General features: G+C 46.9%; 1 protein-coding gene across 2 annotated transcripts in view; it reads right to left on the bottom strand.

Moving 5' to 3' along the window:
* The window catches only part of MCM9 (minichromosome maintenance 9 homologous recombination repair factor), a 907,286-nt gene that overhangs the window by 135,245 nt on the left and 745,259 nt on the right, over positions 1-26,782 (bottom strand). For both annotated transcript variants that reach the window (XM_069606612.1, XM_069606613.1), the window contains exon 8: positions 7,585-7,759. In XM_069606612.1, the coding sequence (XP_069462713.1) occupies positions 7,585-7,759 (175 nt within the window). The remainder of the gene's footprint in view (positions 1-7,584; positions 7,760-26,782) is intronic.

The following is a 26,782-nucleotide window of genomic DNA, read 5'->3' as shown; positions in this document are numbered from 1 at the left end:
CAGAAGGACCACTAGAATTCTCCCAGATGAAGGTTCCCTGGGAAGGAGTTGCTGGGGTGCCACTGCAAGAATGATCATGTTTACCTTATTTCCCTTTTAAGAATGAATCACTGCAAGTATTCTGGTGGCACCATGAACATTATTTCTCACACAGAGCCTCTTCAACAGCCATTTGGAAAGGACACTGCTGAGCAGGAGTCCAAGCTGGGATTCTGATGCTCAAAACAGAGTGTGTGCTGGGTCTGAAACAGAGCACTCGTGAGCAGAAGCTGGTTTGCCCCAACATAAATGGCAGAGGAATCACTGGTGTTCAGAAATAGGAAACCGAACAGAATTAAGATAAAGGACAAGCATGAAAATAAAGAAAACCACTTCTGCACAGGGCTCGATACACCTCATCATGGAAAAATTAACTGGCGAGCCGGTAGGCAGAGACAAAGTGCATAGAGGCCCTGCCCCACCCATACACACTTGTTCTAGACCTAAATTCATATTTAAGAATATTTGCTGTGAAAAAGGCTCTGGTCATGTCGTGAGGGGCACGAAACGTATGGAGGATAGGGGATGGGACGTAGAAGTAAAGTGGTAGAACAGAAATAGCCACAGAAATCCCAGGCCAAACAGGAAGTCCTAAACAGTATACAAAAATCTCCAGACATTTTCAAGTTCAAGCGGCAAGGCTACCCATATGATTAACACCTTACTGGAAAAGACCTGGCCTCACAAAGGTGGTACAAGACTTTTAGCTAGATGGAAAAGACTGTCAGATAAGGCTAACAGAGGCACTGGGGTCAAATCTGCAGATTAAGCTGCATCTGCAACTAACCAGGCCGCAGACCGTGGGTGTGGCTTGCATCCAGGGTGAAAAGCAGCTCTTCTCAAGAGCTCCCACAAGATCCTGCAATAGATATAGATTCCGGCGTGGCAGAGGAGCATTTTATTAAACAAAATACACCTACCGACAGCAAAACGTAGCGTGAAGCAGGTGAGATTGGAGGGACAGGCGATTGAGGCAAGCCGGCTGCGTATCTCGATCCTGGATGCTGACAGAGAGCTCTTTCAAAATGGCGGGCGTGACATAGAGGGAGTCCCACAAGCGAAACCAAGTGCCGGAGCAGTGAAGACTGGTGCGGAGAGGGGAGCGCAGGTACATCCCTGCTGGTGAGCGGAGCTGAGAGGTCACAGCGGGAGTTGGCAGCAGGTGCGCCAGCGTTGCCGAGGACCCCATCTGGAGGCACCGAATGCGGCGCAGGAGCCGCTGGTCTCACCCTCTTCTCTGCTCTCCTCCTGTCCCCTGTCCCCCATACCCCCACGCCCCATCCCCACACCCCCGTGGCAGCTGGGGGAATTTGTGCGGTCCCAATTAAAAGAGGGGTGGCTGTGGAGGCACCTGCCAGGAGCGGGCCAACAAGTAGCTGCACCAGTGAAGCGGGTTCCTCAGTGGGACCTGGTAGATTGAGCAAGCACCTACTTGCGGAGGCAAAGCCGGCGAGACTAGGACAACACGGCAGGAGCACTGGATGCCCCAAGATCTGGCAAGTAACACAGGGGGCAGGGGAGGACAGCCAACCAAGGACCACCAGGACCCTGGGAGTGGTGGACGAGGGCCGAGGGGAACCCAAACAACAAAGCCCATTGCAGAGCAGTATTAGCAGGCGCACAAGCCAAGGACCAAAGTGGACAAGGCGACCAGCAACTGGAACTATTTGCGAGCCACCGTGGGCGCACCGACTCACTGGGAGATCATCACTGCCACAAGAGATAGCCACCTGGGCAGCACTGCGGGCAGGCAGTGGTGGGTCAAGTGAGCAGAGGCTACGTGAATGGAAAACACTGGCTGGGCTTGGCAGGAGCACAGGGCGCAGTAGCGCAGAGAGCGCCAAAAACACACACAAGAGACAGAGGCACTGCCTGCTGAGTAGACCACATGCTGACCGGAGGCTGACTAGGAGAGGTAGAGAGTGCCAAGGACCAAAAAGGATGGACAAAGGCAGGGAAAACACAGAAAGGAGTGCCACACCACAAACAGAGAGGTGCCACACTGAGATGGCAGAGAACGGCCGGAAAGGAAAAGGCCGACCAACAGTCATGGAGGCCTACACACACAATAAAGAGGACAGAAACTCTAGACACCAGAGAGAACAGGCGGAGACAGCAACGGCACAACAGGTGACCACGCAAGTGCAAGGCCAGATTCTTGCAGCCATAGCAGCACTCAAAACAGCACTAGAATACAAAATTGACGCAGTCATAGTGGATGTAGGCCTCCTGCACCAGGATGAAAGGACACTGGCGGACTGCCTGGGCACTGCAGAATGACGAGTGCAAGAAAACACGACAAACATAGCTAATGCTCAGGTGGCAGACCTAATAGACAGGGTGAAGTCTCTGGAACACTGTGCCGAAGATGCAGAGGGGAGAGCCCACAGAAACAACATAGGAATACTCGGGCTCCCTGAGGGAGAAAAGGGAAGAGACCCAACCGCGTACGTAGAGAATATGCTTCTGCAAGAAGTGGGCCCAGGCACGCTATATTAGGGATTCACATTGGAGAGGGCACACAGATCATTGGCAAAGAGGCCCCCGGTGGGAGCACCCCCGAGACCGATAATAGCCAAAATCCTCAATTATAATGACAGGGAAAAGGTCCTGGCTTTCTCCAGAAAAGGGGGGAACCATCACAAGAGGATCCTCAAAACTTCCTATATACACGGACTATACAGCTGTGGTCCAGAGACAGAGAGCACTGTTCGGACCAACTAAAGAATGCATGAGGAGAACGAACCTACTCTACATGCTGATATAGCCAGCTAAACTGAAGATACTACACAATGGGAGATCACATTTCTTCGACAGCACAGGAGATGCACAATCCTGGATGGATGCGCAGGGAATACCGCAACACCCACACAGGAACAATGACACACCATAAAGGAACGCACCGGGCACAACATGGAACAGCCCTCTTAAAAACTGGTATGGCATCCAACATGAGGCCAGAAATATAGTGACAAGTAATGCGGGAGCACGAGAACCCGGGATACCGCAGTAACAACAGGTGCCAGGCAAGAAGGCTGCTCCAGCAGCGGCTGTAGGACCTAAGTTGAAACCTTGGACACCAGTTTGAAGGCGTCAAGCTGCTGCAAGCTGGCTAACGAAGAAGAGGCGGGAGCGAGAGTAGCAGCTGGGCCTGAGCGAGGACACTAGCGCTAGGCCAATGTTTGGTTTGGTAACGTTTTGTTGGGGTATTCTTGGAATAAATGGGGGAGTGGAGATGGGGGTGGGTGAAAACCAGGAGACAAGACGGTGTTGGGTATTGCAGTTCTTTGGGGTCGCAAGGGAGGGAGGCCAACCAAGTTAAGAGGATGGCCGATGGAGAAGGGGTGGTTTATCTGGGACCTGCACTGTGACATGTGGGAAGGAAAGAGACGCAATAGACAGCTACGAGAGCAGGGCAATGGGTATGAGGTGACCCTGGGAGCCTATCTCGGATGGGAACCAAAGGCTTAGGAATTGTCACCTACAACATCAACAGTTATATTAAGAGACTACGAGTGCACACATACCTGAAAGGGATGGGGATACAAATAGCGCTACTGCAGGAAACATACCAAATGGAGGACAGGCAAGCAACCATAGCCAGGAAATGGGGAGGGAAGTAATACGGCTCAGCATTCTCGCCATGCACAACAGGGGTACTGGTCTGGATAGCCCCAATAGTCCCCTTTCAGATACTAGAACTCAAAAAAGATGAGGGAAGGATGCTTATGGTGTAAGGCTAGCTAGAAAACGGAGAAATATGCTGAATAAATACATAGGCCCCAATTCATGATGCAACTACATTCTTCAAGTCCTTATACCCCAGACTGACCACATACAGGGAGGCAATCTGGGTGTGGGGTTGAGACTTTAATTGTACCCTCAACCCCAGACTAGATAGGTTGGACGAGAAGTACAAGAAACCTGCACCGCTGGCCAAAATTTTGGGTGCCTTCCTGAGTGACCTATAGCTAGCAGACGTTTGGAGAGAGAATCACAGAGACACACAGGGATACTCGCACTACTCAGCACCACACGGAACACACACTAGAATAGACTTTATCTTTACAGGAATTGAAATCCTGGGTGAGTTTGTGGGGACTGAATACGAGGCTAGGGTTCTCTCGGACCACGCCCAGTTGATAGCATATTGGCAGGCAGGCACCCTGAGGGCCCCAATACCAAGCTTGAGCATGAGGTCTGAAGCCCTGTATGATGACATCTTCAAAAACCACCATGGAGACACAATAACAGAATACTTTGACAGCAACACCCGTAGCATAGCAAAATAGGGGCACTATGGGAAGCCTTCAAAGTAGTCATGAGAGGCACAGCAATAGGGAAAATGGGTGGCCTGAGGGCTGATATACAGAGGACCCTGGAAGGCATGGAGAGAGACATAGCACGGGAAGAAAATGCACTCGCAGGTAGTAATGCGGGTGAGGCAAGACTAATAGATCTGCGACAAAAATGCATAGCTGAATGGGAAAGATTAGGGAGATTGGACTATGCCAAGTACACCCAGAAACTGCACAGGGAAGGAAACAAACCTGGGAGATTGCTAGCATGGTTGTACAGGCGCGAGGAACCTAGGGACATAATTAACAGTATCACACACACGAAGACGGGACAGTGGTTAGAACACAAAGGGAAATCAATAGTGTATTTGCCAGATTCTACCAATCCCTATACTGAAGGGACACTGATGTGAGCAAGACAGATATCGATGAAGCCCTGAGAAGGTTGACCTGCCACAGTTAGAAAGGGAGCAGGCAGCCTCACTGGGTACACCACTGACACTGAATGAAATCAACTCCGTGATAGCCGACCTCGCGACCGCCAAAACACTGGGACTGAATGGTCTCCCGGGTGAATTTTATAAGGTCTATGCAGATGCATTACCGCCTAGGTTATTGGAATTTACACAGAAGCATACGAGTAGGGAACACTGCGCAGCAGCCTCAGGGACTCACTATTTTACCTATACTTAAGCCAGGAAAGCCCCGACAAGACTGCGGATCCTACAGGCCGCTCTCCATGATGAACCAAGACAGCAAAATCTTGGCGGCTGTACTGGCAAATAGACTCAGAACAGTGATAGGTAGTACCTACGAGATTACAGCACTTAATTGACAGCATAAACTACTGGGATGAAGACTGCGCAGTGGCCTCCCTCGAAGTTAAGGCCTTTGACTCGATCTGGTGGGACTGGCTCATGAGAGCCCTGGAGTGGTTTGGGGTCAAGAACGCCTTTATGAGGTGGGTGAGGCTGTTGTATACGCAACCAAGGTGAGGGTGAGAACAGGGAAACTAATATCAGAGGCATGTGAGGTACAGAAGGGCACCAAACAGGGCTGCCCCATGTCCCAATGCTATATATCCTGGCACTGGAGCCATTGGCGGCCTTCCTAAGAACAGAGTACACGGATGCGATGATAGAACTAGACAGGACGGTACACTTGATCTCCCTATACGCGAATGACGTCTTACTGTATGTCAACCACCCCGAGGATAATCTACCGAATTTATTATATGTCATAGACCAGTGTGCTAAGCTTTCAGGAATTATAGTAAACAGAGAACAATCTAGTCTTCCCCCCCTGGGGGGCCTGAGGGAGCTAACTAAGGTACAACTGCCAAACTGGAGGCTGAAGTGGGTGGAGCAATCCTTCCGATACCTGGGAATAAATGTGTGGCACCACCCCGCCTCTACTCATGTACGTTACACACAGAGGGCCCAAATTCTGGAAGAGGCTATCCCTGGGAGTACGGGGTAGGGCAGCATTATTAAAGATGGTGGCACTCACGTGCCTCCTGTACCACTTCACTAATGTACCCTTTAACATACCTAGAAAATTCTTTAGGCGACTGGACGGGATGACAAGAGAGTTCCCTTGGGGAGCAGGGAGGAACAGAAAACGCCCTCAGCACACTGCAGAGGCACTATGGTGGGGGTGAGATGGCTGGACAGTTGCAGTTTGTGGCAAACTGGCTCGGAGATGAAGCCATGCTAGACACCCAGCTCCTGCAGTCCATGCTGAAACATTATTACCTGAAAGAGGGGCTCTGCGTGCAAAATATGAAGCTACCAAGACCCTCCGGTTTGTTGAAAATCTGCAGAGACCTGTGGAAAAGGGCCTGGAAACTTGCTGGGACCCCAAACCCATATTCTAAGAACATACCCATAATAGGAATCATAGGAAAAGGACTAGCCACAATGAAACAGTTCAGAAAACACTGGGAGGGCAAATGAAACAGTTCAGAAAACACTGCGAGGGCAAAGGTATTGCCACAGTGGGTCACCTTTTGAGGGAAAACGAGCTGCTGGAATTCTCGACTGTGGTTAGCGAATATGGAATACACGAGAGACAATTCTTGACACACTTGGGAGTAGTTGGTAGAATGGACAAAGGATGGCCGGAAGCGAGAGGCGAAGAAGACTCCAGCACCCCACTTGACACATTGTAGGATACATCAGAAGGGGGACACATGGTATCCAGAATATACAACCTATTACTAGGAGGGTTAGACAAAGGGAAATTGGCAGTGGTAGGTAGTAGGTGGGAGCGGGACGTGGGAAGGGCATTTACAGACACTGAATGACAGAGGGTGCTGCTGTATATCAAGAGAGTCTATAAGAATGCTAGATTCAAACATACTCAAAAAACATGTGACACACAGGGCATACCTCACCCCACACCGGATGCCACGCATCTACAAGGATAACGACCAGGCTTGCTCAAGATGCACCCAGGATGGGCGGACATGATGCATATGTCCTGGATATGCCCAGTGATTGTGGCCTTCTGGGAAACTGTTGCAGAAAAGGTAAAGAGAGGGGGAATACAGATACAAGCATGGCCCTAGGAGTTTTGCTTGCTGGAGCTGTTCCCAAGAAAGGGGAAGCAGGTCACTCACCTAGCAAAAATGAAATACTTGATCTGTGTATTAGCAAAGAGGAGTATAGCGATGGCCTGGAAATCAACCGATGGACCCAGCATAGAGGCTTGGTGGGCAGACTTGAAATGCTGGTCACTGGCAGAGACTGCGGTGAGGCACAGGGCACTGCAGAAGGGAGCACACAAGGGGATGGATGGCCTGGAAGCCTGTAACTAAATGACACAGACGATGTTCGACACTGGGGACATCAGGAACCCCTGAATGGGAGTCAGGAAGGGCACCCTATCATAGATCACTGGAACCAACAGTACACATGGAATGCTAAAAGACAGTGGCTAAAGCACTACCATAAACAATGGCTGGGGAGGCTGCCGAGAGACTGAACCAGCAGTAATGATGGAAAGTAGCATCCACCGGACAATATATGTAGCAAAACCCATGTCACAGGGCAGAATGTTAATGTTCTTTTGTATGTCTGTTGAATAAACTAAAAGAAAAACTTTAAAAAAGAAAGAAAAACGTACCCCAGACTGTTCTGAACCTGAACTTCATTAAATGTATCTAGAGTTGAATGCAAGACCTCGGCCTTATCCAAAGCAGAATAGAGAGTGAAAGTATTGTGAAAGTGGTCAAAATATCTTTTACCCAGCTTTTGCCACACTTATGGTCTGCTGCTCCATTGCTTCATGAATGCTGGTTTTGTCATGCTCCTTGATGCTGTTGAACTCGTCAATGCAGCACAATCCTCCGTCTGCAAGCACCAGTGCTCCAGCTTCCAAATTCCATTCTCCCGAGTCCTTCACAGCAGTCACGGTCAAACCTGAAGGAATACATATCAAGGTAAATAACGTGATTACTTATTAGCACAGTTTCTCTAAGCCCTTAACGATTGCAGAAGGTTGCCGCTAGATATACCTTTCCAGGAACAATTACTCATCTTGCATTGAATGATTCAGCAAAGCTGGTCACATGTCAGATCTTTTTTAAATTTGTTTAAATGTCGTTTTATTAGGTTCGACAGATGCTGTCGTGAGCAAAACAAAAATCGAGTGGGTTACACAGAGGGGAGCAGCAGCAGACATAGAGACAGTGTTAAATACATAATCTTTATTGTGCCATTTCAGAGCTGGGGGCAGTGGTGGATGACAGCGGCCCTGGTTTTCATTCTACAAGCTTATTACGATGTCAGGGGCCCTGGAGTGACCGTGGCTCCAGGGATTGCCCATTTGTTATGTTTCATGAAACATCAGAGAACAAATAGTTATAGTTCACTAGAGGACTCGATTCAGTTCAATAGGTATAGGCCAAAGTCAATGGACTAGTGTCTTGGATAGGAAAGAGCAGTTCTTGAAGTAAAACGGTAAAGTCTTTGCCAAAGTTCTCAGAAGTAGTTTGTACGAAAAAGAATCATATGTTGGGTCACAAGCTGATTAGGCCTGCAAGTTTGGAAAGTTCCACGAAGTTTCACCGCGAGAGAAGCGTTCTCTCAATCGGGTTGGCACAGTACCTTAGTATGAAGCAAAGGATGCAGCTGAAGACATTGGTTCCTGGCAGTTCCTGTAGATATCACTGTCCCTGAGCCTCAGTCGTGGGGACAACAGGGAAGACGTCGGGGGACTACTGCACTACACAGGATCGTCGGAAAACGCTGACAAAATGGAGTCACTTCAGTTCGAGTAGCTGTTCTTCAAGCACACAAGCTGGTGTCCTTCCCAGTGGTTAATCCTAACCAGCTTCGAGAATGGTATCCAGGTGGCTTACGAGTTGAATGGTCCCACCAATTCAATGGAAGAAGTCGTCCTTGAAGGGGCTTCTCTGTGGAGATGAACTTGGCAATTCGGACCTGCAGCAGGGCTTCACCGGGAAAACCAGCGGCCCAGGAGTAGCAGCAGCCGTCCTCTTCAAGCTCGTCTTCGGTTCTTTCGTTCCAGCGGTGGACTCTGCTTTCCAGTCCAGGAGATTCACCTTCGAAGCAGTTTTCTCCCATTCATTCCAGCCTACCTGTCACTCACCAAGCAGGGTGGGTGTCCTTGCCGGTCAGTCAGCCAGCCAATCACGCCAGAGTGCATTTGGGTCTCCTAGGTGACTAAGCACAGGGAGTTTCGGGCACCTCCCTCACTTCCTGCCCACCCCAGACACTCGGACGCCAGAGGAGGTCTTCACTCCTGAAGCCCGCCAAAGGCTTAGAAACAAAGGGACCAAACCTGGTTTGGCGTGCAGAGACAAACACTAGAAGGACCTTTTAAAAAAGAAATGGTGAAAAAAGAAGACCGGGACCTGTTTAAACAAAGGGGCTTAAGGCGCCATCTTGAAAAACATGGCTCCCGCAATTTTTAGCTACCTGTGTTCGCGGTCGGGAAAAATCATGGTCGTTTGTTGTAAAACCACTGCCACCAGCCATTTCGATAGAAAAGGGTAGCAGTTGACTGCTACATGAGTTTCTAGACACAGGGGATACTAGGTAACCCCTCCAGCACTCTATAGGAAGATAGTGTGTGCTGGGTCTAGGAATTTAAAAAGACTAGTAAAGTCAATTTAACCTTACATTCTCTGGGAAACAGTAGTTTATCCCAGAGAAGGTATTTAATCCTTTTGAAAGTCTAAAAAGACATTCCTGTGTCACTGCACTGAGGGTGCTGTGTAACACACATGAAAAGATGTCTATGGAGTTATTTTAAAACTCCATAACCAAAAGAAATAAAACACAGAAAACAAACAGATTTTTAAAAAGTTCAGAGTCTCAAAGTTCAGCAAAAGAGCTGGGGGTCTCCAAGCTAGAGGGAATTAGCACATTTATTAGAATTGTCCCCAACACTCGTCCCCCCAGACTAAGGGACAGGAGGATCTAATCCCCACCAGGATGGATCTCCTGTTGCAAGTCGGTTAAGTGGCCTGTTGAGTACACCAGCAACCTTTTGTAACCCTTGCTATGACACTTTATATCAGGTGTTTTCATTTGCAAGCTATATGACCTACAAACCTTGTTTGGTACACCTTCCTTATTTAAGATATAGGGGATCTGATCTATCAGTCCCTCAGAAGTTGTAACAACTACTGAACCTACAATAGGCTTTTTCAAGGGGTCCTTAGAAATGAATCCCTTAGACATAGAGGAGCCTCCATGGTTCCTCGCCACCTCTCTCACAAGAGCAGGTTGGGTCTCGGGTCTCTTGGTTGGAAGGGCTGTGAGCAAGGTACATGCTGCCACTTCCTCTGAGATCTGGTTTTACCTGTTTTAGAAGTTTCCCTCCTAACACTAGGGTTTACACTGAAGTCTTCAGTAGAATATCCAACAGTCTTAAGGTGTTTAGCCTTAGACCTATTTTTTCCTGGTTTTCCACCAGCTTTGAGAATGACCAGTTCTCACAGGCCTACAGAGGGGTCCAATTCATCTATCCACCTCTTCCTCAGAAGTGGGCGGGGGAGGGGCAAATACTTTACAACCAGATGGGCAATGCTGGAGCTTGGTTGAGGCTCCCATTTCCCTACTATTCTAGCCTCAGATTTTCCTTGGTTAGAGGTCAACTTACTAACACAAGGGCTTACAGTGGGGGTCTCTGTAGAGGTTCCCACAGCCTCAGAGTGGTCTCTTAAGGTTGCCACTCTAGCCAATTTGGTTTGGTTTCCTCTCACTGGGAGGACTGTGGGTACTGGACACTACTGCTAGAGTTTTTAAATCATTCCCCAACAGGACTCTCCCAGGCACCTCTTTCTGAATACTGACAGGAATCCTCACTGTCATATTGTTAAACTGAATGAGAGTTGGTAAAATTGGAACCAATTGGACAGGGCCTCCAGCAAATCTAATGGGATCTTTGTGTGCCTTAGCAACATCCTCAGGCTTGAAAAAGCGTTCATCCACAACTGTTCTGCTGGTCCCAGTGTCTTTCATGGCAGGAGTATCCTGGCCATTTACAAGAACACTGTCCATATAATACCCTCTAGAGTTCTCTGGAATGGAGTTGTACACATCCATATTCTGTTTCTTACCCAGACCCAGGGGCTCTAAGGATACATTGGCTTGAACGCTCAAGGGTTCTTCAGCCAATAGGTAAAAGTGAACACTAGCCATGTGTACTTCTTCCTCTGGGGGGAAGGCTAAGGAGGCAGTGCTGACCCCTGCAGGTTTACCCTGGCATCTGGGATCTCCTTTCAGATGGTCTACAGACCCACAGACATAGCATTTACCAAATACTCTCTGGAATGGGGGGTTTCTGCTGACCTCCCTCTGGTTAGACACCAGAGGATTCACTAGACCTACCAGGTTTCCCATGGGATCTACACTTATGTGTTTTGGGGGCTTCTTCTGGTTGGTTGGAATTAGAATTATCTTTATTCTCATCTTTGTGCTGCTTCCCCTCAACCTTTTTGTGAGTGGCCCCAGAATCCTTATGAGTGGCCCTGTTGGCTACCCATGAGTCAGCTGCTCTTGCCAACTTTTTGGGATCAAGTTCCTTAGAGTCAGCCAAGTGATGTCTCAGCTCAGGAGAGCAGGCATCAAAAATAGTTTCCAATAAAAACACATTTCTCATTCCTTCAAAAGTGTTAAATCTGTAACCCTTTACCCAACCATCTAAGTTCTTCAAACACTCACACACCCAGGTAGCCAAGGGGTACCACCATGCTTTTTGAGGGTCCTAAACCTCTTAAGGTACTGGGAAGAAGTTTTCCCAAATCTACCTATCAAAGCTAGCTTTACATTTTCATACTCCAATCTTTCAAGTTCCCCCACCTCCATTACATCATCAGTTGCAACCTGGGGGGGCCTAGACAAAAGCCAAGGAATCAACTGATTCCCTGTGAAACCCTGAATCACATGGTTATATTCAAAAGCAGCCAACCAATCCAAAATATCAAGTCTCACCTCATACATACTCACAGCTTCTTTAGGCATGCAAGGCCTCTTAGGACTGGAAGACCTAGAAGACTCTGGGATAGAACCATTTTCAAGAGACAATTTCTTCATTTCAAGAGCATGATGCATTTCCATTTCTCTGAGCCTGATTTCTTGATGTTTACTGTCAATTTGTATTTGGATTCTTTTGAACTCTAACTCAAGTCTCATCTTTTCAAGAGAGACAAATTCTGTACTCAGTACTGGACCTGGTAGGGTCCCTGTGTGTCAGAATCCGAGTCTTCGGATTTGTGACTCACCTGTTTACTCATGTTCCTTTTCTTGGAGTTCACAGACTTCTTCCTGGAGGAGCGAGCCTTATAGAGGTAGGGTCTTGATTCCGCTGAATCCAGTCTGAAGGATCCGGGAAGGGTCAGAGGCAAGGAAGGTATAGCGGAAAGCAAAGCTCTGAAAGCGGAGATTGCGGAGGAGTACGGGAAAGGAAACCAGGAAGCATAATAGATGCGGGCACTAGTTAAACACAAAGGTAAAACAGGGCCAGGAGAGTTAGGTACAACACCTTCCGGGACAAGGGGTACAGGCAAGCGGAGCATTGAGATGCACTGAAGCATGGGGGCGTGTCTGTTTTCAAGGAAGCATGAGAGTGAATTGGATGGACTAGACCGCACAGTTTCTTGGTTTCGGCCATGTTGGGAAGGATCGGAGCGAATCGGTCATTGACTAAGGGACCAGGCTGACCAGAAGGGTCGGTATCGCGATTCATGAAAGCATGCCCCCTTCTAAGCTCCAATCCACCCGGCTTACCCGGATGAGTCCAATGAAAATGCTGCAACAGACTGGGAGCGTTCATGTTGGAGGCTGGTTCCCAAGTCCGTTCACTCAGAAGATAGCCTTTCCATTCCATCAAATATTGGAGGCGACCTCTTCTGTACCTGGAGTCGCAGATCCTGGAAACCTCAAATTTGACTTGGTTGTAGACAAGGAATGGGGGAGGTTGAAGTTTTGACTAGGTGGAGTGATGAAATGGTTTCAATAAAGATGTATGAAAAACAGGGTGGATTCTTTTCAAGGAGTCTGGTAATTGTAGTCGGAAGGCAACAGGGTTGATGATTTCAGTCACCGTTAAAGGTCCGTAAAAACGAGGTGCCAGCTTGTTGGGTCTCAGATTTTTGGGTAGGTATCGAGATGAGAGCCAAACTTTGTCTCCAACAACATAAGGCGGCCCAGGTCGCCTCCTAGTGTCCGCAAATTTCTTTATGTCCATCCTGGCCTTTTCTAGGTGTTCCTTAACTTGTTTGTGAACTGATACCAGCTGAGCAATCCAAGCATCCACTGAAGGAGTTAAGGTGCTCTGTGGTAAGAGCGTGGGTAGCACAGACGGATGGAACCCCTGAGTACAAAATCTTAGTCATGGAATTATCAGAATTGTAAGGAAATTCGGCTACATGGAATCAATGACCATTATCCTGGACCTTCGAAGCAAAACACTGTAGATACTGTTCAAGGGTTTGGTTTACTCTCTCAGTGATGCCATTTGTTTGTGGATGATATCCTGACGATAAGGCACGTTGAATGCCCAACTGCTGGCAGAGATGTTTCCAGAACTTGGAAATGTATTGTGGTCCACGGTCGGAGATGATCTTAGAGGGCAGGCCGTGCAATCAAAAGATGTGTCTAACAATGACCCCTGCCATTTCAAGTGCTGAAGGTAGTTTGGTTAGAGGAGCAAAATGAGTCATTTGAGAAAAGAGGTCTATAGTGACCATTTGGTCGTATACCCTTTGGAGGAAGGAAGATCCACAATGAAATTGGTGGCAATAGTTTCCCAGGGTCGAGATGGCAGGTCAGGTTGTTGAAGCAGTCCTTCTGGTTTCCTGTTGTCGATCTTGTTCTGTTTACAAACTGAACAGGCTTGTATATATGTGCGTATGTCAGAGCGTATTTTAGACCACCAGAAGTTCCTCCTAATTGTCTCATAAGTGGCCTTGATTCCTCGGTGCCCGGAATGGAATGCGTCATGGCAGAGATTCATGATCTTTGTCCGAGTGTTTTCAGTGGGAATAACCAGATTCTTGTCCTTGAAAAGGTATCCATCCTTGGTGGAGAGTGCCTAGAGGTTATCCTTGATGTAATCCTTCCAAATGTCAGAAGTTGCAGTTTCTGAGCATATCATTTCTAGAAGTGAGTTGGCCTGGGCTATGAACACCTTGTCAGAAAACATCTTGGGAAAGGTTAGTGTATCTTCTGTCATGTAATCAGGTCTTCTGGAGAGGGCATCAGCAATTACATTAGAAGGACCAGGAACGGGTTGAATGCGGAACTGGTATTGGGTGAAGAAATAGGCCCATCGTGCTTGGCGACTGTTTCTGTATTCCATGGACTGTAAAACTTGGGAGGTTCCGATGATCAGACCTCACCAGTACGGGATGTCTGGCGCCCAAAAGGAGAGGACGCCATTCTGTAAAGGCTTGTCTGATGGCGAGCAATTCCTTCTCCAGGACAGAATAATGAGTTTCACTAGGATGTAGGGTTCATGATAGATATGCAATGGGGTGCTCATGTCCGTCAGCAGCTACTTGTTTGAGGACTGCCCCGATTGCATATTCTGAAGCATCAGTCTCTACCAGGAAGGGTTTGGTGGTGTCTGGTTGGGCCAGGATGGCTGCACTAGTAAATTGGTGTTTAAGTTTCTGAAAGGCGGCTTCTTGGATGGCTGTCCAGTGAAAGGGCGTGATTTTCTTTAGGAGATGGACAATGGGTTGTACAATAGCTGAGAATGTAGGGATGAATTTCCTGTAGAAATTGGCAAGTCCTAGGAATGACTGTACTTGTTTCACTGAGGTTGGAGCCGGCCAGGAGAGGATAGCTTCGACCTTGGTGGGGTCCATGGCCACCCCCTGAGGGCTCAACACGAATCCTAAGTACTTAACCGTGGACACGTGGAAGATGCACTTTTCAGGTTTGGCCAACATATGGTGATCTCGTAACCGTTGTAAAACCAAAGTGACGTGTTTCTGATGTAGAGCTGGGTCTTGTGAGAAAATCAGTATGTCGTCTAAGTAGACAATAACGAAAAGGAACAGCATGTCAGAGAAGACTCTGTCCATAAAACGTTGGAATATAGCAGGAGCATTGGCCAAGCCAAATGGCATCACCAGATATTCATAGTGACTGAAGGGGGTCCGAAAGGCCGTCTTCCATTTGTCGCCTTCCTTGATGTGAATCAAGTGGTATGCTCCTCGTAAATCCAGTTTAGTGAAGATCACTGCTCCACGTAACACCTCCAGAATGTCCAAAATGAGTGGCAACGTGTATCGGTCTTTTAAGGTACATTTGTTCAGGCCCCGGTAATCCAGGCATGGACGGAGTTCCTTTGTATCCTTTTTTGGTACGAAAAAGAGAGAGGCTCCAGCTGGGGATTTGGACGGACGGATAGTCCCGTTAGACAGATTGGTGTCTAGGTATTCACTAAGGGCAGATTTCTCAGGCTCTGATAGAATGAACATCCTTCCAAAGGGAATGACTGCATCCTCTTTCGTATCCATGGCACAGTCTTCAGGGCGATGAGGAGGAAGTGACTGTACAATGACGGAAGAAAATACATCAGAGAATTGATGGTATACCTCAGGTACCTGTGTAATAGAAACGGTAATGTGTTGAGAGTCTGGGCCCCTTTTTCCTGTGGACTGTTGGGGTTTCCCGGAAAGACAATAAGCAAGACAGAACTCAGAACCCAAGAACAAGGATCCTGCCATCCAGTTGATGTAAGGGTTATGTATTTGCAACCAAGGCATGCCAAGCACTATGGGGTAGTGGGCTGCCTTAATTATGTCAAAACGCACGTACTCTTGATGGTTGTTAATAGTAAGCAAGAGCTCAGAGATTTGCTGCGTTATCGGTCCGGAAGATAGGGGTCTTCCATCTATTCCTTCTACCGCCTGAAAGACCTTCTTGTTTTCTCGTGGAATGTGATGCTTCTGTGCCCATTCGTCATCGAGAAAGAGACCCATGGCCCCACAATCCACCAAGGCCAGGATGGAAAAATTTTCCTTGTTGGGAGTTGAAAGGGACACTTGGAGTAGCACAAAGGAGTTCTTTAGGGAACAGTCCAGTGTTAGAGGAACTTTGGAGCATGAATCTTTCTCCCGAAACTGGGCTCTGTTCAGGAACAGGAGCTGGCGTTTCCTGAGCGTCGTGGGGGAGCTATCGGGCAATTTCGTACTAAATGTTTGTCCGATGCACAATACATACAGAGACCACTATTGATTCGCCGGGTCCTTTCCTGGGAAGTAATGGGGCCCCTCAAGGATCCCAGCTGAATGGGTTCTGGCTCAGTCGGGCTTTGGGTGGGTATGTCCTTTTCCCTGGGACTGGTGTGTTCAGGTAGAGTTCTAGGTAGAGGACTCTGTCTTCCTCTTCTCAGCCTTTCTTTCTTGTATCCTGAAGTCGATCTGTAGAGACAGGTCGAATAGGGCCTGGAAGGATCCGGGACGGGCTACCCCGGTCAATTCATCCTTAACCTCTTCATTCAGTCCTCGTCTGAACAAGGTAAAGCAGGCGTCAGGTGTCCAGTCAGCGTCTTTAGCCAATTGTTTGAAGCGGGTCACATATGTCAACATATCCTGGTTGCCCTGCTGGAATTCCAGCAGTTTTTCCTGGGTGGAGTACGCCTGTCCACGGCGATCGAACATGGCCTTGAGGGCGGCAACAAACTCGTCATAGTTGTCGAGTAACTAATCCCCTGCAGACACCAAAGGGGTCGCCCAGGCCAACGCATTGCCGGATAAGTGAGAGATCATAAACCCCACCTTGGCTCTGGGAGTGGAGAAGTAGTAATGTGTAAAGGTAAAATGAACCAACTTGAATCGAGGAAGGAGCGTAAGGTTTTTGGGTTACCATCATATTTATCCACAATGCCTCCTACAGATGCACTTTCTTGATAAGCTGAATCCCTGGATAGCACGAGCTGTTTTAAGGCCGCATTTTCAGCAATAAGGTTTTGTACTTCTGTAAAATGTTCCTGCATTCCTCTCATTAGATCTTGTACGGCAGCCTCCATTGTGGGAACGGTATTAGTTGGTAGGTGTCTCAAACTGTCAGAATCTGAGTCTTTGGATTTGTGACTCACCTGTTTACTCGTGGTCCTTTTCTTGGAGTTCACGGACTGCTTCTTCCTGGAGGAGCGAGCCTTATAGAGGTAGGGTCTTGATTTCGCTGAAACCAGTCTGCTGGGAGGCGACGACTGCAAGAGTTCCAGGCTCCCTCCTGCGGCAGCACCGAAACTCGGAGAACGTTCAAGGTTCCTGGAAGGATCCGGGAAGGGCCAGAGGCAAGGAAGGAATAGCGGAAAGCGAAGCTCCGAAGGCGGAGATCGCGGAGGAGTATGGGAAAGGAAACCAGGAAGGATAATAGATGCGGGCACTAGTTAAACACGAAGGTAAAACAGGGCCAGGAGAGTTAGGTAGAACACCTGCAGGGACAAGGGGTACAGGCAAGCGGAGCGTTGAGACGTGCCGAAGCGCAGGGGCGTGTCGGTTTTCAAGGAAGCAGGAGAGTGAATCGGTAAGACTAGACTGCACAGTTTCTTGGTGTCGGCCATGCTGGGAAGGATCGGAGCGAAGCGGCCATTGACTAAGGGAGAAGGCTGACCAGAAGGGTCGGTATCGCCGATTCACGACATTGTGGTTATAGCTTGAGGACCTAAAGCAAGTAGAGGTGCAGTGGGGCTCACCTCCTGAGAGTCCCTCTGACTCTTCTAACTCATCAATATCATTACAGTTGGACTCTGAATCATTATCATCCTCATCAACATTATGCACATTTGCTGAGGGGTTATAACTCTACTTCCCAGTTTTTGATGATTCAACAATTTCTCAATCAATTCATTTTTCTTGCCTTCAACAGAGAGAGACCTGGCTTTACATATATCTTTCAGTTGATCTACTGTTAGAATGATTAGGGCTACCTGTTTGAAGTTATCCATATTTTGCATTATAAAACAATTGCTTTTCTGGTATTGCTTAGCCTTGTGAAGGTTATTTGAGCAAAAGTAAGAGCAGCACTCTCAATGTAACAACTATACTTTATCCCACAGCTGCCACCAGTGTTAGGCAGAATTGCATGCAGTACCCTCTGGGACCACCACATACAATTAGGACTATAGGTGTAGGCAAAAACCAACTTTTGGTATAAGTCAGCACTATACAGTTTTATGGTAGCGAGCTGGCAGCCAGTCTTATCTCAAGAGGGAATGTGAGCAGTATAACAGGTTACACAGAGGTCTTACAATCTCAGTGGTTCAAGTAGACACTTATATTCAAGGTTTCTTGGTAACCACTTATTAATTTATTACACAATCATTTAGAAAACATTCACTAGGAGGAGGCAATTTAGCATTATACACAAACACACTTCAATAGCAAACCAATAAGTTTCTGAACAAATTAGGCTCCCCTGAAATAGGAGCAACAGTACCATTTTCAGTTGGGTGATATTGTATGTAAATATGTGCTTTGTAGGGCGCTTTGGATTAATGCGCTATATAAATAACACATCATTATCATTTCAGTTATTTTCAAAGGGAGCAAAAATGCACAAGTTAGCAGAATAGACCACAAATACTTTCTTAGGCAGTGCAAATAGTTATAGTTCACTAGAGGAGTCGATTCAATTCAATAGGCATAGGCCAAAGTCAATGGACTAGTGTCATGGATAGGAAAGAGCAGTTCTTGAAGTAAACAGTAAAGTCTTTGCCAAAGTTCTCAGAAGTAGTTTGTACAAAAAAGAATCATATGTTGGGTAACAAGCTGATTAGGCCTGCAAGTTGGGAAAGTTCCATGAACTTTCACCGCGAGAGAAGTGTTCTCTCAATCAGGTTGGCATAATACCTTAGTATGAAGCAAAAGATGCATCTGAAGACGTTGGTTCCTGGCAGTTCCTGCAGATCTCACTGTTCCTTAGCCTCAGTTGTGGGGACAAGAGGGAGGACGTCGGGGGACTCCTGTACTACACGGGATCGTCGGAAAATGCTGACAAAATGGAGTCACTTCAGTTCGAGTAGCTGTTCTTCAAGCACACAAGCTGGTGTATTTCGTCCTGGTTAATCCTAACCAGCTTTGAGAATTGTATCCAGGTGGCTTATGAGTTGATTGGTCCCACCAACTCAAAGGAAGAAGTCACCCTTGAAGGGGCTTCTCTGTCGAGATGAACTTGGCAATTTGGACCTGCTGCAGGGCTTCACCGGGCAAACCAACGGTCTAGGAGTTGCAGCAGCCGTCCTCTTCCAGCTCGTCTTCGTTTTTTTCATTCCAGTGGTCGACTCTGCTTTCCTGTCCAGGAGACTCGCCTTTTAAACAGCTTTCTCCCATTCATTCCAGCCTAGCTGTCACTCACCCAGCAGGGGGGTTGTCCTTGCCGGTCAGTCAGCCAGTCAATCACACCAGAGTGCATTTGGGTCTCCTAGGAGACTAAGCACAGGGAGTTTCGGGCACCTCCCTCACTTCCTGCCCACCTCAGACACTCAGACGCCAGAGGCGGTCTTCATTCCTGAAGCCCGCCAAAGGCATAAAAACAAAGGGACCAAACCTGGTTTGGCACGCAGAGACAAACACTAGAAGGACCTTACCGAAAAGAAATGGCGAAAAAAGAAGACTGGGTCCTGTTTAAACAAAGGGGCTTAACGTGCCATCTTGAAAAACATGGCTCCTGTGATTTTTAGCTACCGGTGTTCGCGGTCGGGAAAAATCGTGGTAGTTCGTTGTAAAACCACTTGCACCAGCCATTTCGATAGAAAAGGGTAGCATTTGACTGCTATGTGAATTTCTAGACACAGGAGATACTAGGTAACCCCTCCAGCACTATTTAGGAAGAAAGTGTGTGCTGGGTCTAGGAATTTAAAAAGACTAGTAAAGTCAATGTAACCTTACATTCTCTGGGAAACAGTAGTTTATCCCAGAGAAGGTATTTAAACCTTTGGTAATTCTAAAAAGACATCCCTGTGTCACTGCACTGAGGGTGCTGTTAACACACATGAAAAGATGCCTATGGAGTTATCTTAAAACTCCATAACCAAAAGAAATAAAACACAGAAAACAAACATATTTTAAACATTTCAGAGTCCCAAAGTTCAGCAAAAGAGCTGGGGGTCTCTAAGATAGAGGGAATTCGCACATTTATGAGAATTCTCCCTAACAGATGCGCTGCTTGAACCCTGAATATAGCGACTTTCCTCATCCCCACGGGTGGTATGACTTGTTTGCCTCATCACTAAGCCTTTCACCTCAAAAATGCCATCGGCCACTTTCCAGTATGGCCGTAGGCCTACCGGAATTGTTCTCTCTTCAAACCATCCTTTCCTGGATCATTCCATCAGTTTCACAATGGTTGAGTTGTTCGCCGATTCTTCTTTCCATTGCCCTTCACTCATAACAAGAAACTTTTGCTTCTGAGAGCACCTATGGATGCCACTACACACTCCTTCAGAAAGTCAATTGATGCATCTTTTGTTTGCGGTAATTGAGACATCCAGTCTGCTTGGGCATTTTTCCATCCCGCTATGTGTTTAATTTCAAATGTGCACTCCTGTAGTTCGGCAGCAATGCGGGACTGCCGGGCATTGATGGGTTTGCTTCTCTCAGACTGAGCATGTGAATTAATGGCTTATGGTCTGTTACTAACTGAAATGCTGTGCCCCACACACATGTTCTGAAATATTTATTTTCCTACCATGGAATAGTTCATTTGCGGCTGAGACAATGCCTTGGAAGCGAACGCCACTATATGTTCTGCGTCACCCTTTCTTCTGTTAGCCTAGCCCCCAGGCCATAGGCGCTGGCATACGTTATAATGGCGGTCTTCCACAACGGATTGAATGGCTCGAGGTACAGGACGCTTATAATTTGCTCTTTGACCTTGTCGAACGCCTTCATTTGCTCTTGATGCCAGTCATACTAAGCCCCTTTCTTAAGCAATTCCCTCAGTGGTGCAGTGGTCTGAGAACTTCGAAACAAACTTTGCGTAGTATTCTGCGAAGCCCAAAAACGGCCTCAGTCCCTCTTTGTTTGCAGGCGCTGGCGCTCTCACGATGGCTTGTAACAAGTTCCCCTCTCAGGCTCATCGCCTCCCTCAAAAACTTGTAGCCCATGTACTCCACCTCTTTGGCTTTGATCACACACTTTGTAGCGTAGTCTCACTCCAGCTTCTTATAATTTGGTGAGGACCTTCTGTAATACGACATTGGTCTCAATGTCCTCTGCGTAGATCAAGATGTCTTCTTGAAAATAAAACACATTGCCTATATTGAGCAGAAGAGAATACATCATCCGCTGAAAGGCCGAAGCCGCCAAGAAAAACCCAAACAGCATGCAGGTAAATTTGATATGTGCCAAATGGTGTAATGAACACTAGTGTCGGACTGGGACAAGAAATAGGCCCGGTCACCCAAAATAAAGTGGCCCACCCCTCGCCTCACGACCCTTGATCTCTGATGACATCACCAGAAGTGATATCATTTGACCCCACCCCAAAGTCACATGCCGGGAAGCGATGAAACACAACCTTTCACCCCTTGACAAAACAGGAAGTGGCATCAAATAGCATTGCCCCAAAGTACACTAAACTATTGTGAATCCAAGCAGACGCCCAAGGCCAAATGATAATAGGTTATGGAATAGCACTTACGCCAACGCTCTTTTTTATAGAGGGCATCGATTCCTTATGTAGGCTTATCTGGTGTTACGCATCTCTCCTATCCAGCTTCGAGAACACCATGGCTTCTTTCATTATGAGGATCAGCTTGTTTATACTTGGGATAGGGTAACTGTCCGTGTTCACCTCCTGATTCAAGCTGTGGCAATCTATGCACACTCTGATATCAACAGAGTGTTTTTTTTTTTTAAAGTACCACTGGGCTCAGCCATTCAAACGATTGTACCATCTCCATTGTGCAGTCTTTCAACATCCTTTCCAACTGCGCCTGTAGGGCTGCCATCGCCATCACTGGCACCGGTCTCACATTGTGCTTTACTGGAACTGCGTTGTGTTTCAACATGATTTTATGGACATAGTTCTTTCTTCTCCCAGGATTTTCGGAGAATAAACGGGGTAATTCTCCCCTGGACACTGACGCTTCTCCTGCATTCACCAACAATACCGGGTCCGCTGTTCTGTGATCCAGCCTGATGTTCAATTTGGCCTGGTCATCCCACCCTAACACAGCTGGACCTTCCTCCAAAGAAATACAACCTGGTCTGCGTCACTCTGCCCTTGAATTAAATGGTGCTGCAAATGTATCCCAACAGACTCACGGTGGTGCCTCTGAAGACTTTGGACTTGGGCTTCATCCTTTTCACTTCTACCTCGTCTCTGCCGACCATGTCCATGCCCTGCTAATCGGTAATATCATTAGATATGACCCTGAGTCAGCCATCCCTCTCGTCTTGTTTCCATCCACCTTGATCACGCAGGGTGGTTTTTCCCTTCGGGCCTTCCCACATTATTATTGTTGGTCTCCCATCTTCATGCAACGACTCCCCATCTTTCGCATCAATGATGCAGTCATCTCATTACCTCGCCATATGAAAGTTATTGCGATGTGGCCAAACCTTCGGCAGTTCGGGCACTCCTTGTTCCTTGTTGAATACTCTGTCATTTAACAAGTGTCGGGTGCTGGTGCATTTGTGGAATTTCAAGGGTTCTCTCGCTTTCCTGTTTTCTCTTCTCTGGCGCCTGAATGCCACTTGTCTCTTTTCCCTTTGAACTGCACAACCTTCACATACGGTACCGGAAGACTTCCCGCCAATTCTTTGCGTCTACACAAAGTCTCCAGAGCTGCCCTGGAAATTTAAATAGCCTTGTCGAGCTGCAGATGTTGGGTGTCCTGACCCACGTTTGAGCTATCATGCTGCAACATTTGGTGCTGTGGGCTTAGAAAATCCAAGATGGCCAAAAAGCCCACATGTACGCCAGAATAGGAAAACTGTGCAGTACTGGCATGGAAAACATCATGATGGCCAGAACTTCCCAGAAAATGCACAGGGAAATGCATGAAGAATAGGCTGCCACCCATTTTTGCCTAGGTTGTGAGCACAGGAGGGCACTGCCTAAAACCACCATTGGGCTACCCACACAGTAGCAGGAAACCATTGGGAATGGCAATGCTGATTGCCAAAAGCAACCTAGAACTGTGGGGAATTCATTTTCTTAAATCCCAAAAATGGTTGCATTACCAGTACTCACCACTATCAGAAAGCCGGCGTTTTAAAACCACCAGACTTTTGTGTAAAACTGAACAAATGAAACAAAACCAGACCAAGGAAAGACTTGCTAAGAGGTGGATACAATGTAAAACTATACTCTGAAATGACTTGAAGGAAGTAATTATTTAATGTGTATGTAAAAATCGTAATAGACTTAAACTGGGGGACAAAAAGTGACATTTAGCTGAAACCTGGCTTAATGAAACTGAATTCTGCCTGACATCTACCCCCACAGGAGTTAAAACCTGCTCAGCCACTCTTCCCCTTGCCAAAAGGAGTTGTCACCTCTCTGATTAGATTAGGGGTGGAGCAGCTACAGGGAGTTGAACAAAGGCCTGTCCTGGGCCCAGGCAGATGGTTTATTGGGGGGATCGTAAATGGCTTCCTTTTGAACAAAGCCCTTCCTTGACTCAGGCAGAAGTTATATTGGGGGCGTCGTAAAAGTGGCTTCCTCTTGGCAGAAACTGGGAGGGGCAGCCCCCTCTGAGGACAGGCTGAGCTTAAAGAAAGTGGATAGACTGGTTTCTCCACCATGTGACCTGGGAAGACACACCCCTGTTGGCCAGAATATGATTTTAAGAAAGATGTATAACTCATGGTGCAGACTTGTCAAAATTAGCTAAATGATACCATAATTCTTGTGATTTTTCTGCCCACATTTTAAGAGGTTTTAGGACCCGGTGGTATGATCTGGGGGGTTGCTAGCGGAAAATAGGGTTTCACTCCAAATGTCTGCATGTTAAAAATCTGACACTTCATCAATTAATGTCCACACTCCTTGCGCACATGTGTGTAAATTTGGGTAAATGTCCGATATTGCAAAACCAGTTAGAAAGTGCAAAATGTTGCCATTTCTGAATGCAAGCCCCCAGGAAGAGCAGAGTTTGAACAAAGTATACCTCATGTGATATGTGATGGGTGCATGTAATTTTAAACAACTGTGTATCTGTGCAATATGTATTTGAATCAAATATAGATTTGTGGGCAAACTGACCAGGGGAGGATCCTCTGACCCATAAAACCTACAGCATCACTCTGACTCACATTTCCTTCCCCCAATCATGGGAGAGGGGAGAAGTGGGCCAATGACAAGTAGAGAGGGGCAGGCTTAGCTAGGCCCAGGCACACACCCATTTTCAAAACACATAAAAAGAGACTGCTGGGACAGGTAGAGACATTCAATTCCATTTGCTGCGGAGCATGCTGACCGACGACTTCACATCCAGAGATCCAGACTTCAAATCCATCAATCTCCACAGACCAGAACTTTACTTCAGAACTTAAAGCAAGGGCCTAAACCCACAAACTGAGAACTCTTCTCAGCAGGCCTCAGCATCCTCAAAATCATTTGCAGACTATTCACAGCCGGGCTGAGCTGTTGATTCTGGCCTGAAACCCTGCGCCAGAAAGATCCAGAAGCGGTGCTGTACCCAGAGAAAGCAGAGCAGTATCCAGAACCAGAGGCCAGAGATCCAGAGTGACCCAGACCGATGTTAGCAGAACCAGAGAGCTGACCTAGATGACTGAAGTGCGGAGACCAGAACCGGAGTCCAGTCCAAAACCTGACCAGATCCGTGGCGAGGCCTATTTCAAAAATATATTGCGAGTACCTAGCAGAACTGTGCAGAACCAATCTCTTAGTTAAAATAATCTAATCCAAACTATTTTAATCTAACCAGAACTGCCTACTAGAAGTTGTCACTTGTTATTTTGTAAAGCTGCACCACTGTCACTTGTCAATTCTGAAGCTGCAAGCTGTCACCTGTCATTTTGAGTTTACTTTAAATCCGAAAAACTACCTTTATTTAATCGTCCGTATCTCTGGAACCGTTTGGGCTAGGAACTTGGTTTAACTTTCCCCTGAAAGCCTGGAATCTTACCTTTCCAACGAGCCTGGAACCGACTTCCTACTCCTTATACTTTTCCCGCAATCACGATTCACGCACTTGCGAATTTTACCGCGATTTGCGATTTGGTTAAAAATCCAGCCACGTGTAACCATCAGCAGTCATTTCTTTCCTTGCTAAAAATTCGTTTGCCTCTTAATCACCATCTCTGAATCATTGCTAAAGTGAGCCTGCACTCATCCCTAGTATCTCTCACTCACCCTGAACCTCCTAAAAGGAATTAAAAGCATTTTCAGCATATTTCTCACTTAATTGCCACCACATTCAAAGCACTTGGGCCTGTGTTTTAAAACTCATACCGGTTTTCTCTAAGCTTGCTGGGGGGGGAACTGAATTTCGTATTGTATTTGATTGCATTCCTGAGAACTGTGTGCTCCTCTTTCCATCTACTTCCATGTCTTACATTGCATAGGGGAGGGGGGTGAATTGCCACCAGGGGAAAAGTGAACATATGATATCTTGTGAAACCATATTAGTTAGTTCTGTACTGCATTTTCATTCAACATTGCATCCATTTGAAATCATAAAAGTATTTTTGCTACTTGATCCATCCTATACTAACTCCTCATTGATTGTAAAGAAGTGTGCTAGTGCCAGATTACCCATTGTTGATCAACATCATATGTCTAAGTGTACTATCAGATATTAATTTATTATAAAGTGTGATATATATATATTGTTTAAATTCTCAAATAAACCTTTTAAACTTGCAAAACAGAACTACTTCTTGGCTCAGTGGGGTCAGGGGTGTTATATAGGGGTAGTCATCCAGAACTCATGAACTGGACATAAAGATATATCAATAAGGGTTTCCATTCAGTATCCCAGACTAGGCATTGACTTAGCTGTAGTGTTGAATTGAATCTTCTTACAAAGTGGGGGCTCGAGCCGGACGTCTGGGTTAGATCTATCACTTGTGAAGCTTAATACAGTGTGCTAACTGACGGGATACATACATCCGGTCGGATCACCACGCTGTTTTACGCTGTAAAGCACTCTTCAAAGGGACACTCTAAGGAAAAGGTCTGTTTTGCAAAAAATAAAATACTAATTTCTGTAAGTCAGGACAGAGATCAATCTCTAGAATGACGACCTTGGTAGACATGAAAATAGCGAGGGAGCACCTCTTACATAAGCTATTTGTGAGAGGTGAGTGGACTCACCAGGACCAAACGGTCTGGTTGCAGGCCATCGCGCAACAGGTCACTGAAACAGGGTCAGACATATGGAGAGATCAGGGTCCATTACATGTGGCCCTGAGTGAACTATATATGGCTCCTAAAGCCAAAGATGAACACAATAAGATTGCCAGGATAGCAGCATACCTGTACCTATATATGGGAGACATGCAGGATAAATGTACTGAAAGCCAAGATCTGGCAAATAGGCGACAGGTGGCGTTAGAGAAGGTCCAATCTGACCTGGTCTCTTCTGAGCAGAGGCTGCAGAGGAGCCAGGAGTTAGAAAATGATAGTAGGCAGTATATCATTAAAATAAAAGAGGATATGGACATCCTGCAACAGGAAAAGGCTGACCAGGATACCAGATTTCTGGCCTTGCAAAAGGAGTACCAAGAAGGTTTGGACTCCCTACTACAGAGCCAGAAAAAGCTGGAGCAACAATTAGATTTTGATAGGGTATGTGCTGAGCAGGTAGTCACCGTGCAAAGCCACCTAGATAGGGAAAAAGGCAGAAAGCAATAAATTGATTCTGAAAGACCTGGATACCCAGGCAGAATTTGATCAGGAGCGCCAGAGAGCTGGTGCCTTCTAAAGGCAAAGGGACGACCTGGCGGCACAGATGCAGACTCTTAGTCAGGAAAGGGA

The sequence above is a fragment of the Ambystoma mexicanum genome, chromosome 4p (assembly GCF_040938575.1).
Source record: "Ambystoma mexicanum isolate Mex_15411 chromosome 4p, UKY_AmexF1_1, whole genome shotgun sequence".
Taxonomy (NCBI): domain Eukaryota; kingdom Metazoa; phylum Chordata; class Amphibia; order Caudata; family Ambystomatidae; genus Ambystoma; species Ambystoma mexicanum.
The sequence above is the reverse complement of the archived record's forward strand: the minus strand, read 5'-3'. Positions and strand labels throughout refer to the sequence as shown.